This window comes from Pimephales promelas, chromosome 5 (genome assembly GCF_988280905.1).
Source record: "Pimephales promelas chromosome 5, fPimPro1.hap1.1, whole genome shotgun sequence".
Lineage (NCBI taxonomy): Eukaryota > Metazoa > Chordata > Actinopteri > Cypriniformes > Leuciscidae > Pimephales > Pimephales promelas.
In genome coordinates this window covers 42720784-42734558 of record NC_142773.1, presented here as the reverse complement: position 1 = coordinate 42734558, position 13775 = coordinate 42720784, and the positions used below count along the sequence as shown (strand labels likewise).

Genomic DNA, 13775 nt, shown 5'->3' with positions numbered 1-13775 from the left:
TCTATAATTTAAATGTTGAACAGAAATAACATGCCCCATGTAATCCGTTAACTCCCAACAAATTTCTTTCTGTATTCCTTAAATTTGTCTGATATTCCTTAATGTTTTAATAAACTATTATTGTTATAATTATCCGAGAAGTACATTCTGTGGTACAATAGTTATATATTTCTTAAACCAAGTTAACCCAGACTTTTATTTTGACAGGTTGCAGTGAAAAGTTTCTGTGTGCATCTGATGATAATTTTCTAAACTGAAATGCTGAAGTTCATGTCCTGATATAGTGATATGGCAGATGCTCACTAACCCATCTCCTGCTCTTTTCTCTAGATGCAAAGTCTCAGTGACGACGCTGCGGGTTTACCAGTGCAAGGACACCATCAGGCTCCGCCCACTTCTCAGTCCGACGTCTTTACCAGTCAGTGCTACTCTTTGAATCAAAATGCTCAGTTTCTTACATTGGATTGATTTATATACATAAATTATGAGTTATGAGATATGATGAGTTAATTTTGTTTTGAGTTAAAAAATATTTTGGTGCATCACTAATGTAAATGTTTAGGGTTAAGGTCTCGTCCTAAACTCGGGCAGCTCAAACAGAGCAATTAATGTTTTGAAAGCAACACAGTAACTCTAATTTGTGTCTTATTTAGACTCTAATCACAGTCAGTCTAAATTTACCACCCAAAACATTAAGCTCATCACCTATCCAGGATGTTTTCACAGTGCTGCTGTCACACAGTGTGATGTTCGGGTGCTAATCCCTCGTGTGTGTGTGTGTGTGTCTGTCAGGTCTTTCTCTGCCTCGCTCCTCTCACTCCTCCAACTCGGATATAAAGCGGGAAGATCGGGAAGATGATGAGAACCTGTCTATTGGAGATCGATCAGACGACGAGAAGAAAGACGGGAAAAGCTGTACGAGATCGAGGTACCACCTCAATTTAAACACACAGGAATATAAATACACCATACCCGTCAAATATTTGGAAAAATCATGATTTAATGTTTTTTTGAAAGTCTCTTATGCTCACCTAGGCTGCGTTTATTTGATCAAACATGCTGTAAAATAGTGAAATATTATTACAATGTTAATCCTCTGTTTTCTATGTTAATATATATAATAAAGTGTAATTTGTTCCTGTGATTTTCAGCATCATTACTCCAGTCTTCAGTGTCACATGATCCTCCAGAAATCACTCTAATATGAGGATCTGATGCTCATCAATTTGAAAACGGTTTCACATTTTTGTGGAATTTTTTTTTTTTTTCAGGATTATTTGATAAACAAAAAAAAAACCCAGCATTTATTTGAAATTGAATCTTTAGTAACATAATAAAATGTCGCTTTTGATCTATTTAATGGTGTCTATGCTAAAATTAAAGTCACATGATCCTTCAGAAATCACTCTAATATGATGATCTGATGATCAAGAAACATTTATGATTGTTATCAATGTTAAAAACTGCTTCATATTTTTGTGGTATACTGTGATATGAAATAGAAATTAATTTAATGCGCCCTTGCTGAATAAAAGCATTAATTTATTTTCTTTCTTTTTTTAATCTTTAGTACCCCAAACTTTTGTATAGTAGCTTATCACGATTTCCACAAAAATAATTAAGCAGTTTTCAACATTGATAATGATCATAAATGTTTAATGATCATCAGATCTTCATATTAGAGTGATTTCTGAAGGATCATGTGACACTGAAGACTGGAGTAATGATGCTGAAAATTCACAGGAATAAATTACACTTTATTATATATTCACATAGAAAACAGTTTTTTTTTTTATTCTAATAATATTTCAAAAATTTACTGTATTTTTTTTTTATCCAATAAAAGCAGGCCTGGTGAGCAAAATAGCCTTTCAAAAACACAGAAAAGTCATAATTATTTGGTAGTTTTACTTTTACTTGCAAATCCCACTTCCAGCAGCTTCTGATTGGTCCATTTTTAAAACACTGACGCGAGGTCACGCTGAGAAAACACAACCCGCTGCCTTGAATTTTTTACCTGTGACCCCTTCTCACCCCTTTGTTCCTCTGACCCATGAAGTCAAGAAGACGAGGATGACGAGGACTTGCCGGTGGAGGTGAAGGCGGAGCGGGAGAAAGAGCGGCGCGTGGCCAATAACGCCCGTGAGCGTTTGCGCGTGCGCGACATCAACGAGGCCTTCAAAGAGCTGGGCCGCATGTGCCAGCTGCACCTGAGCAATGAGAAACCTCAGACCAAACTGCTCATCCTGCACCAGGCCGTAAACGTTATTCTCAACCTGGAGCAGCAAGTGCGAGGTCAGTGTGTGCGACTGACCTCTGACCTCCGATCAGTGAGAACCAGCAGAACCGCGGAGATCTTGTCTGTGGTCCGAACGCCTGATTGGGTCGCGAGGGGACGGCGACGACGGATTGGTTGCATGAGGGATTTAAGTGCATGATGTTTTGGGTGCAAAAAGGCAAGACACTACAGGATAAAAGCGTTTTTTGGGATGTTTGTGCGGAAGAGGATTAGGGCCAAGCAATAGTAAAAAATTCTTGAGAGTAAACTTATTAAATTGAGAATAAAATCATTTTGCTTCGAGGAAAAAACTCGTTAAATTTAGAGAGAGAAAAAATCGGAATACAATCTTGAGAATAAACTCATTAAATTGAGAATAAAGTTTGTTGTGTTTCGAGAATAAACTCGTTAAATATTGAGAATAAAGTCGTGTTTTGAGAAAAAACTTGTTAAATTTAGAGGAAAAAAAGTGGAAATACAATCTTGAGAATAAACTCGTTAAATTGAGAATAGTTGTGTTTCGAAAATAAACTCATTAAAAAAACTCATGAAAAAAGTTGAAACACAATCTTGAGAACGAACTCATTAAATTTTGAGAGTAAAGTCGTGTTTTGAGAAAAAACTCCTTAAATTTAGAGAGAGAAAATCGGAATACAATCTTGAGAATAAACTCATTAAATTGAGAATAAAGTTTGTTGTGTTTTGAAGATAAACTCATTAAAGTTCGAGAGTAAAGTCGCGTTTCGATAAAAAACTCGTTAAATTTAGAGGAAAAAAAGTCGGATTACAATCTTGAGAATAAACTCATTAAATTGAGAATAGTCGTTGTGTTTCGAGAATAAACTCATTAAATATTGAGAATGAAGTCATGTTTCGAGAAAAAACTCGTTAAATTTAGAGGAAAAAAAATCGAAATACAATCTTGAGAATAAACTCATTAAATTGAGAATAAAGTTTGTTGTGTTTTGAAAATGAACTCATTAAAGTTCGAGAGTAAAGTCGCGTTTCGATAAAAAACTCGTTAAATTTAGAGGAAAAAAAGTCGGAATACAATCTTGAGAATAAACTCATTAAATTGAGAATAGTCGTTGTGTTTCGAGAATAAACTCATTCAATATTGAGAATGAAGTCATGTTTCGAGAAAAAACTCGTTAAATTTAGAGGAAAAAAAATCAAAATACAATCTTGAGAAAAAACTCATTAAATTGAGAATAAAGTTTGTTGTGTTTTGAAAATGAACTCATTAAAGTTCGAGAGTAAAGTCGCATTTCGATAAAAAACTCGTTAAATTTAGAGGAAAAAAAGTCGGAATACAATCTTGAGAATAAACTCATTAAATTGAGAATAGTCGTTGTGTTTCGAGAATAAACTCATTCAATATTGAGAATGAAGTCATGTTTCGAGAAAAAACTCGTTAAATTTAGAGGAAAAAAATCAAAATACAATCTTGAGAAAAAACTCATTAAATTGAGAATAGTCGTTGTGTTTCGAGAATAAACTTGTTAAATTTCAAGAAAAAAAGTTGAAACACAATCTTGAGAATAAACTCATTAAATTTCGAGAATAAAGTCATTGTGTTTCAAGGAAAAACTCGTTAAATTTCAAGAACGAAAGTCAAAATAATCTTGAATAAACTCATTACATTTTGAGAATAAAGTCGTCGTGTTTCAAGAAATCTCGTTAAATTTTGAGAAAAAAAGTCGAAATACAATCTTGAGAAAAAACTCAAGAATATAATTTCGAGAATAATGTTGTGTTGCGATAAAAAAATTGTTAAATTTAGAGGAAAAAAATCTCGAAATACAACCATTAGAATAAACTCATTAGATTTTGAGAATAAAATCGTTGTTTATTCTCGAAATTTAATGAGTTTATTCTCGCGATTATTTCTGCTTTTTTCTCTAAATTTAACAAGTTTTTTCTCAAGATTATTCAGACTTTTTTTTCTCGAAATTTAACACGTTTTTTCCTCAACACAATGACTATTCTCAATTTAATGAGTTTATTCTCAGGATTGTGTTAAACTTGTTAAATTTCGAGAGAAAAAAAGTTGAATTTCACATTTTAATGACTTTAATCTCAAAATGGTTTTATTTTTTATTATTTCTTGGCCCTAGTCCTCTTCCGTATGTTTGGCTTTTCGTTACGTATAACTGTTCATAACAAAATACATTATTTTATTGCATCTGTAGATTTCAATTACAATCCATATCTTTATGGGCGGCGAGTTTGAGTCAGAAATCTCCTTGCGCACATTAAACTTTGTAAAAGTAAAAAACTTTTAAGTAAAATCTTTTCCTGTAAATAAAAGTTTGCAACAATTAACGTAATCAAAGTATAACATTTTTTTTTTTTTTTGATTTTTTTTTTTTTCACCTGTGGTGTCTTGCCTGAAGAATACGCCCTAGAAACAGCCAATCAAGTTGCATTAAACCCCAGAACATTTTCTTTTAATAATTATGATGCATCAGATTAATCTTGGTCGTCATGCCTTCCGCGGCCCACACAGGCGTCCGTTTAGGGTGATTGTGGGACTGTCTGCACTTTCTGCATGTGATTCTGTCATCTGTCATTTCATCCCTTCCCATTTCTGTCTGCTTGCAAGATTCATGCAACTAACAAACTAAGATTGAAGCTAGTCGCAGTAGTTAGTTACGCCCAAAATGTACATTTCGTCTTTTACTCAACCTAAGCAAAGGACTGGCAAGCCCAACAAAGCATAGTGAAATTAACCCATATATCTTGTACACTATATTTCTAGTCTTCTGAAGTCATATGATGGTATTTTTATGAGAAACAGACCTGAATTTAAGTCTGTGTTCATCCTCAGTCGTTCTGGTGCATCAGTCGTGTGCATTCACAATTGCTACGACACTTACAAAAAAATAAAAAATTTGTGATATCAAACTTGACCATATTATTAGTATTTATGTACTGTCACAGGTTTTAATATGCTTACAAATAATATATAAAATATAATATTCTAAATATAATTTATAATTTATTGACATTAAATAATACAATTATAAAATTCTTGTTTTGTAATATATTGTTTATATATATATATATATATATATATATATATATATATATATATATAAATTTTTATTTATTATACGCATATATATTACGTTTTTATATCGTTTTAAACTTAATATTTTAAATGAATTTTTAAATTCAATTTATAATAAAATAATTTATATATATATGTATGTATATATTATTTTATATATATATATATATATATATAATAAATATGAATTTATTATAAATATTATATTAGTTAATATTATTTTTATTTATAATTTTTTTTCTAAAAAAAATTTATTTAAAAAAATAGTTTTAGTAATTGTATGTGCTTTAATCATTTTATTAGTTTTTTTTATAGAAGGTTTAATTTATATTTCAATTTTTTTTTAATTTTAGTTCAGTTTTAGTTATTTATATCTATATCCAGATTATATCCAGTGCTTCAACTTATTTCAGTTAGTTGCTAATGCAACATTTCATTTTCTTAGTTTGTTGTTCATCTATTCTTATTTTATTTCAATTAACAAATGTTTTAATAGTTTTAGTGAACTCTGGTGCAAACTTGTATTGACGTGCCAAGTATAAATAAACCAATGCACAGATAAAGATTTTTCATTTAATATCTCAGACAGCAATATTTCAGTAACGTGACCTCAGAGTGAAGACATGAAATATAGTGCACTTCTTGTCTGGACTATTATTATGACTCTTATAGTGCTGCTTTTGTCATTTCTGATGTTTTACATAATCTGTGCGCATCATGCAAATGAAAAGAGGCGTCAGTAACCTGATAAATCTCTCGTTTTGTTTTCCAGAAAAGAAACACGCGAGACATGAGGGTTGAGTAAATGATGGGGTTTTGATTATTCCTTTAATAATGCATAATGCATGCCACCAATCCTTTTAAATCTGTCTTCACACTTTTTTATAGTTTCCTGTTTTCTTTTCTTTTTTACTGTTGCATGTCCGTTTTCCCTCGGATCTGCTGTGACGGGCTTCTTCCGCAGGCATTAACCTCGCAGATTAGAAGATTCATTTGTGTTTCCTTCTAGTCGCTTTCGGATTGTAACGATCTGATTAATGCTTGCATGTCATGTTTAACCCTCTGTTTGCCAGGTTGTTTTTCTTTTTACCCATCTCTCCATCTGTTCTTCAGCCCTTTTTTCTTTGCAGGTTTTTTTTAGTCTCATGCTGCATAAATGCATCTCACCAGCGGGATGCGTTTACGATGAGACAGTCGCATTCACCTCATCTTGTCTTCTGTCTGGCTCTCTCAGTGGCAGTGTGTGTTTCTGTTCGGTTCTGGGCAGACGGTGCATCTCTCTCATCTTGCTGTCCTCTCGTCTGTCACTTGCGCTCTTTCGCTCCGTGGCAGTTCCCACAGGCCTCCTGAAACCCACTGACACTGGCTACGTTTACATGCACACAAACAATACGCTAGTAATCGCATTGACGGCTCAGGAAAGCCTTCGTGTAAACACCCTGATCGATCCGATTGAGGTTGATCTGAATTAAATTTACATCGGATTGAAAGGGGTCGGTTTATTACTTTAATAATCCGATTGAGAGAACGTGTACATTTGTTCGGATTGAAAACCGATACCAAAAAAAATGACGTAGAAATAGCGTAATGATGTAAAAATGACGTAGAAATAGCGTGCATGACATTGTAATGATGTAGAAATACTGTAATGACGTAAAAGTAGCGCAATGACATTGAAATAGAGTAATGATGTTGAAATAGCGTAATGACGTGGAAATAGCGCAATGTTGAAATAGCGTAATGACGTAGAAATAGCGTAATGATGTGGAAATAGCGTAATGACGTGGAAATAGCGTAATGACGTGGAAATAGCACAACGTGAAAATAGCGCAATGACGTAGAAATAGCGCAATGACTTTGAAATAGCGTAATGACGTTAAAATAGCGTAATGATGTAGAAATGATGTAGAAATAGCGTGCATGACATTGTAATGATGTAGAAATAGTGAATGTAGAAATACTGTAATGACGTAAAAGTAGCGCAATGACATTGAAATAGAGTAATGATGTTGAAATAGCGTAATGACGTGGAAAAAGCACAACGTAGAAAATAGCGCAATGACGTAGAAATAGCGCAATGACGTAGAAATAGCGCAATGACGTAGAAATAGCGCAATGACGTAGAAATAGCGTAATGACGTAGAAATAGCATAATGGCGTTGAAATAGCGTAATGGTGTAGAAATAGCGCAATGTTGAAATTACGCATTGATGTAAAAATAGCGCAATGACGTTGAAATAGCGTAATGGTGTAGAAATTACGTAATGACGTAAAAATAGCGCAATGTTGAAATTACGCATTGATGTAAAAGTAGCGCAATAACGTTGAAATAGCGTAATGATGTGGAAATAGCGTAATGACCTAGAAATAGTGCAATATAGAAAGTGTAATGACGTAGAAATAGCGTAATGACTTTGAAATAGCGTAATGGTGTAGAAATTACGTAATGACGTAAAAATAGCGCAATGTTGAAATTATGCATTGATGTAAAAGTAGCGCAATAACGTTGAAATAGCGTAATGATGTGGAAATAGTGTAATGACCTAGAAATAGTGCAATATAGAAAGTGTAATGACGTAGAAATAGCATAATGACTTTGAAATAGCGTAATGGTGTAGAAATTGCGTAATGACGTAAAAATAGCGCAATGTTGAAATTACGCATTGATGTAAAAGTAGTGCAATAACGTTGAAATAGTGTAATGATGTGGAAATAGTGCAATATAGAAAGTGTAATGACGTAGAAATAGCGCAATGACTTTGAAATAGCGTAATGGTGTAGAAATTGCGTAATGACGTAAAAATAGCGCAATGTTGAAATTACGCATTGATGTAAAAGTAGCGCAATAACGTTGAAATAGTGTAATGATGTGGAAATAGTGCAATATAGAAAGTGTAATGACGTAGAAATAGCGAAATGACGTAGAAGGAACGTAATGTCGTAGATATAGCGTAATGATGTAGAAATAGCATAATGACATAGAAATAGGGGAATGATGTTGAAATAGTGTAATGACCTTGAAAATGCGTAATGACGTAAAAATAGCACAATATAGAAATAGTGTAATGACGTAGAAATAGCGTAATGACGTAGAAATAGTGTAATGACGTAGACAGAGAATAATGTTGTAGAAGTAGTGCAACAATGTAGAAATAGTGCAATGACGTTGAAGTCGCGTAATGAAGTAGAAATAGCGTAATGACTTTGAAATAGCGAAATGACGTAGAAGGAACGTAATGTCGTAGAAATAGCGTAATGATGTAGAAATAGCATAATGACAGAAATAGGGGAATGATGTTGAAATAGTGTAATGACCTTGAAAATGCGTAATGACGTAAAAAATAGCGCAATATAGAAATAGTGTAATGACGTAGAAATAGTGTAATGACGTAGAAATAGCGTAATGACGTAGATTGTTAAATTTCAAGAAAAAAAGTTGAAACACAATCTTGAGAATAAACTCATTAAATTTCGAGAATAGAAAGTGCGTAATGACGTAAAAAAATTGCGTAATGGCGTTGAAATAGCGTAATGGTGTAGAAATTGCGTAATGACGTAAAAAAAATTGCGCAATGTTGAAATTACGCATTAATACATAATACGCAAATACATGATACGCAAATACATAACCAATATAGGAGAATAGTTATGTGCAAACAACGGGAATCTGTATTTTCTCTATATATAGTGAGCGCATGTCATTCTGTGAGCAAATATATTCTGTTTTGAACCTTGTGACATATGAACGCACACATCAACCCCATCTCAGCGTTCATGTTATTGTTGTTATTATTATAACCTTTATTTTACCAGGAAAGAAAGCACAATTTATTTTGCAAGAGCGTCCTGGTCAAGATTATCAGCAACACGACTCAAGTGGGTTTAACAAATAACATACAATACTTCAATAATAAAATAAGTAAATCAATACACAAGTCAGGCAATAATTTTGTAAGAATATTCCCGTCTGAAGGAGCTGCACATTTAAATGCCTGTTCAATCCGCACCACTTGAAAAATGTAAACGCTACATTCATAATCCTCAATCGTAGTGATTTCAGTCCGCTAGAAGCTAGAGTTGTGCATGTGAACGCAGCCTCTGTGATCCGCCCGTCGATGTCTTGTTTCGAGATTGCGTGCCGATTCCCGATGAACGCGAGATACTCAGGATCAGACCCGCTCTCCTCTCCTCCGCTGGATCTTCTCGTCATCCCTCGTTTAACTGCCTTCGGCTTTAATCAGGCTCTCCCTGTTGGTCTGAAATATAGCAGAAAGCTGCTTCTGGAATCCTAATGTTTAAAAGGAATGGTTTTGCGTAATGATGCTACAGTTCTGCAGGGAATCCTTAGGAAAAGTAATTATAAATGTGAATGTATATATATGTACATATTATAAACTTTTAATTGCATATTATTACTGTATAATATTATTAATAATTACTATTAATGTTATTAATATATTATAATATTAATATTACATATAAACATTATAATTGATATTTGTAATATTTACATTTTATATCACATTTTTATTTTTATATATATATATACTACACAATTTAATATTCTAAATATAATTTAATGATTTTAAATAATAAACTAATTTAACAATAAAAATTTGAATTATATTATAGTAAAATGTTATATGTGTGTATAATTTTTTATATGCATATATTTTATTAAATTATTTTTTAAATATTTATTTAAAATAAAAAATATTCAAATTCGAATTATTTTAAAACAATTAAATATATATATATATATATATTTTAATTGTTTTAAAATAATTCGAATTTTATTATTTTTTATTATTTAATATTTATTTAATATTAATTTATTTATATTTATTTAATATTTTTAATTTTAATATTTTATATATATATATACTACTTATTTATATGTACTTATTTCTTTGATATATATATATATATAGACTTATTTCTTATATGGATATAATATATAAATAAAAATAATAATTTAACCATTTAAATTTAAAAAATGTAAATATAAAAACTATAAAATTATATATATATATATATATATATATATATATATATATATATAATAAAAATATATGTATTTAATACTTTATAAAATGTTAATTTTGTTCTACATATTACATATAATTAAATATAAATAAGTTTTTATTAAATATAAAAACTTCATCCAGAGAGTTTGGAAACCATGCAGAGCAAAGCTACAGTAATGAACAGGTTCTTCAGTCGTTGCAACTTAATGAAGCCAACACAGCTCATGTATGTGTAGAATGGACTCAACGAGAGTCTAAATGAGTTAACGAGGTGTCTAACGAGCGCCTGGTTGCCCCCGGCAGCAGCGTGTCGGAGGAGTGTCTGACGGCGGAGGAGAAGGAGCAGCGCGAGCGTGAGCGACGCATGGCCAATAACGCTCGCGAGCGTGTGCGCGTGCGGGACATTAACGAGGCCTTCAGGGAGCTGGGCCGCATGTGTCAGACGCACCTGAAGAGCGACAAGGCTCAGACTAAACTCATCATCCTCCAGCAGGCCGTGCAGGTGATCCTGGGCCTGGAGAGGCAGGTGCGAGGTAGGACACCATACCTGGACCCGAACCGTCCGGCTACAGTTGTCAAACGTGCCGATTTCGTTACTGAAGTTTTAAAAATGTGACGCTTTGAGCGAAATCGTGAACTTAATCAGAAATCGTACACTTTCGGCAACACTTGATCCATTAATACGAGCACTTTCTCTACTATAGCTATTCATAAAGTAAATTAAAAGTACATGCGTTAGATTAAACTGGGAAGGGTCGTAGCACTTGCATATTGTTGTCCTATTGTTAGTTTAACTGTTGTCATTTTAGAAAAGCGTCAGCTAAGTTAATATATGTAAATGTAAACTCCTCTGATTGGCCGCACGCGCTCATTGGATATGTGACTCTGGATCACAAAACCAGTTAAACAAGTTGCACGGCTATATTTGTTATTATTACAAATTCGGGTCTAAATTATCGATTTTTCTTTTATGCCGAAAATCATTAGGATATTAACGACATTGACGATATTTTATAAATTTTTCTACTGTAGCTATTTTAAAAGTAAATTTTTGTGAGTCGATGCGAACATAAATGGACGACTTTACGTTTTTTTTTCACCCTCAGATTCCAGATCAACAAACCAATGGATAACCAATCCTAACGAACCATAGGAAAGTCGGAACTGAAATTTAAGAAATGTGACCCTTTGAGCGTAATCGTAAACTCCTCTGATTGGCCGTTGTGTTCACGCGGTCATCGGATATGTTTGTAAATTTTATATGATGGACGCAAATGCACTGTCCCTTTTAAAATAAAATTAGCATAAACAATGACAATAGCACTGGAGGTGATCTTGAAGTCACATGATCAGAGACGCTGTTTCACAATGGCAAAACTTTATCTATTTCAAGGTTTAAAAATTAGATTTTGAATCCCAGACCCAACAAACATGTTAAGAGCGCGTTCCCGACGTTATCTCTGAATGTCCAGTTTTTAATGTTTCTTCTTGGTTGTGTGAACGTTACGCGAACATTCTAGAATTCTGCGAACATTAGAATGTTACTTTTAAATCTTCTCTGAACATTCCGAAGCGTTTAAAAAAAACGTACAAAAACGCACCAATGCTACGTTTTCTAAATATCATAATCATTTGTCATCAAACAAGTATTCATTACTTCAATTATCTCATTGTTTCTGCATTAAATTATTACATCGTTTAAACTAATACATTTTTAGCTAACTGTGATTTGCATATGTATATTTCTCAAATACATAACATAACAAATCACTGTAAATTGTAATATGGATGAGCGCGTGAACACAACGGCCAATCAGAAGAGTTTACGATTTCGCTCGAACGTCAAATTTTCATTTCAGTACCGATTTGGTGCCGAAGTCGGTACTTTGACAACACTACGTCCTGCCAAGAATCACGTGACACACCCCTGCTACTGAGAGCTCTCTCCTCGCTTACACTAACCTGTGTGTGTGCGCTAAGCTTTAACATCTCACTGTTGAACCCCTTCTGCCTTGTGATGTACACAAGGAGGATGACGACATTTGCACACCGCTTTCTTTAAAAGATTAGCACTGGACTGATCGATTATGATTGGAACGACAAAAGATGTTGGAGTGAATCTCACAAAAACAAGTCATATTTCCCCTGAAAAAGAAAATATTTGTTTGTTATGTTAAAAACAAAAAGGAAGCTGCATTTTGACCGTTACGACAAAACATTGACAATTCTATATAGATTATATGAAAAATTCACCAAAATAATTAAAGAAATTGTATTTGTTGTGGAAAATTAGGCCGCTTTATGATCAATACAAATTGTTTGCATTGTGAAATTTGGTGACATTTATATATTTTTATATATATATATATTTATATAGTTTTTCTTATATTTCTTATATGCATATAATTATATAAATTATAATTTTATTATTTTAAATAATTAAAATATGTAATGAATATGTAAAATATAATTCTAATTATACTATTATAAAATTATATATACATGTTAATTATAATGTAGCTTATATATATATATATATATATTATTAATTAAATTGTAAATTATATAACTATATTTTCCTGAAATTTTTTTAACTTATATTTATTTATTTATTAAATAATATTTTGTATTCTTAAGTGTAAATGTCATTAGATTCCCTTTACTCTATATTGTGGTCAAATAAATGAATGTTATGATTAAATACTTTTCCTTAATTCTTTTCTGATGTATAAATACTTAAAAAAAAATCTAAATATTGTACAAAAATCCCAAAAAAAACAACTATATATTTAATAAATAGCATAAAAATGTCACATTGCAGTAATAAAAATGAATCCTGAACCGGACGCGTGTTTTTCTAGCATCTTGTCGCTCTTGTCTAAATCGTGCTGTTTCTTGCTCTTCTTGGTTCTGAAGTGACTCTTGAGCTCCTTCTCTGTCTGACTGAGCCGCTGTGATCTGACAGTAAACGCTCACTGTATGTCTGACGCGAATCCCTGTGTCCTCCAGAGCGTAATCTGAACCCGAAGGCGGCGTGTCTGAAGAGGAGGGAGGAGGAGAAGGTCACAGGAGACCCTCAGATGCTGTCTGGTCTGGGTGGAGACGGACACGGACACATGTAACATTCAGGTGTGTGTGTGAGATTGTTGTTATTTATTATATTCATGCATTTGGCTGATGCATTTATTATAGGGGTGTAACGACGCCCCCATGTCATGATTCGATACTGAACTCACGATATGATATTATTGCGATACTCCGAGACATATGATAAAAAGTTAACAAAAAATATACTGTTGATTAAAATGCTGATTTCACTTTAATAGCTAAATTACATTTTAGTCATTAAAAATAACCTGTCCAATTAATTGAGCTTTTTCAATTTAACATCAATTTA

General features: G+C 32.7%; 1 protein-coding gene across 7 annotated transcripts in view; it reads left to right on the top strand.

The window, feature by feature from the left end:
* Window positions 1-13775, top strand: part of tcf3a (transcription factor 3a) — a 50156-nt gene that overhangs the window by 34718 nt on the left and 1663 nt on the right. For 2 of the 7 annotated variants that reach the window (XM_039661097.2, XM_039661096.2), the window contains exons 16-20: window positions 331-418; window positions 793-928; window positions 2060-2295; window positions 6124-6147; window positions 13388-13507. In XM_039661097.2, the coding sequence (XP_039517031.2) occupies window positions 331-418; window positions 793-928; window positions 2060-2295; window positions 6124-6147; window positions 13388-13500 (597 nt within the window). In that variant the 3' untranslated portion in view covers window positions 13501-13507. Of the gene's footprint in view, window positions 1-330; window positions 419-792; window positions 929-2059; window positions 2296-6123; window positions 6148-10681; window positions 10912-13387; window positions 13508-13775 lie in introns of those variants that run through there. The other 5 variants (XM_039661099.2, XM_039661098.2, XM_039661101.2 and 2 more) reach the window with 4 other exon arrangements.